Source organism: Sardina pilchardus, chromosome 24, assembly GCF_963854185.1.
Source record: "Sardina pilchardus chromosome 24, fSarPil1.1, whole genome shotgun sequence".
NCBI classification, from domain to species: Eukaryota; Metazoa; Chordata; class Actinopteri; order Clupeiformes; family Clupeidae; genus Sardina; species Sardina pilchardus.
The window spans coordinates 14,081,432-14,082,567 of record NC_085017.1 but is presented as its reverse complement, the minus strand read 5'-3'; the positions used below and the strand labels follow the sequence as shown (position 1 = coordinate 14,082,567).

Sequence of the window (1,136 nt, the reverse complement as noted above, 5' to 3'; positions counted from 1 at the left end):
AGCACATCCACCCCAGCGGAGCCCATTTTTAGAGGAGCAGAACGCACGCTGTGAAAAACACTGTGGTTCACGGCTGTGCACCAGGAATCCTTAGAGCCACTGGGAAAAAGCTATGAATTATTTTGAGCACCAAATGCATCTTCTTTGAAGGCCATCTACCATTAGGGGCCTTTGCTCCCTTTTAAATTGTTTTTATGTCGTAGGTAATGTTAACCTTTGCTTTTGTATTCACAGAATGCTGGAAGTGGCAAAGATGAAAATAAACATTTTTTTTTGGACCAAATGTGTGACATAAAGACTGTGCAACATAATTTATAGACGTTTTCATTTTTAGATTCACTCATAAATTAATGAAATCTAACTCATAAATTAATGAAGTCTGTAACAAAAATAGGCTACAGTTATTTTATCCCAGGGCCTAAGAGCCCAAGATATAGTCCAAGGGCAAGCTGGTGTAGCCTGTGATAAAGGTGCCATTTCAATTTCAATAGTATGATTCAAAATATGAAGCATATGCCATAAACAGCAACCCTAACTTGCTGGAACTAATCATCATAGACTTCACGTGTCAAAACCTTTTTGTAGTTACAAGACCACGTGGACCCTTGAGCCGCTTTCAGTTCTCTGCACGAACTGAGCTCCAGCACGTGATCTCCATGGTAACGTCATCGCGTACTAGGAAGTCATCCCAGGGAACGATTGCTAAGCATGACAGCAAAGGTAAGCCCATTTTTCATGCAGAAAAGACAACTTTTCAACGATGTCATCTCATCATTTGACAGCGTATGTACAATGCATCCACCATGCATACGCAAGACCCATTGGAATTGTCTGATCTTAGTTAACCTACAAGATTACTTAGGCTACAAGATTACATTCAAGTGGCTGGGATGAATGGCTAGTTAGCCTGCTAAGATAATGTCCGAGGTTAACATTAGCCTCTCAATGACATTGGGACATTGTGTGTGGAGAACTAAGTTGTCTCTGGCCATAAAACCAGAGAGCCACCCACACAAAGTATCCTGCACCACGCAGTAACTCCACCATGCCTAGCTGCAACAGATCACTCTTTCCAAAAAGTGCCCTGCAGAATTCAGGAGTAGCCTATATTCTGCCGGCCAGTTCGCCCTGCCTGC

At 42.3% G+C, this 1,136-nt stretch overlaps 1 protein-coding gene across 1 annotated transcript in view; it reads left to right on the top strand.

Annotated features, from left to right (window-relative positions):
• Positions 1-695: 695 nt before the first annotated feature.
• LOC134072728 (electrogenic aspartate/glutamate antiporter SLC25A13, mitochondrial) overlaps positions 696-1,136 on the top strand; it is a 50,008-nt gene continuing 49,567 nt past the window's right edge. Inside the window, exon 1 of the mRNA XM_062529545.1 lies at positions 696-720. Within this exon, the coding sequence (XP_062385529.1) occupies positions 709-720 (12 nt within the window). The 5' untranslated portion in view covers positions 696-708. The remainder of the gene's footprint in view (positions 721-1,136) is intronic.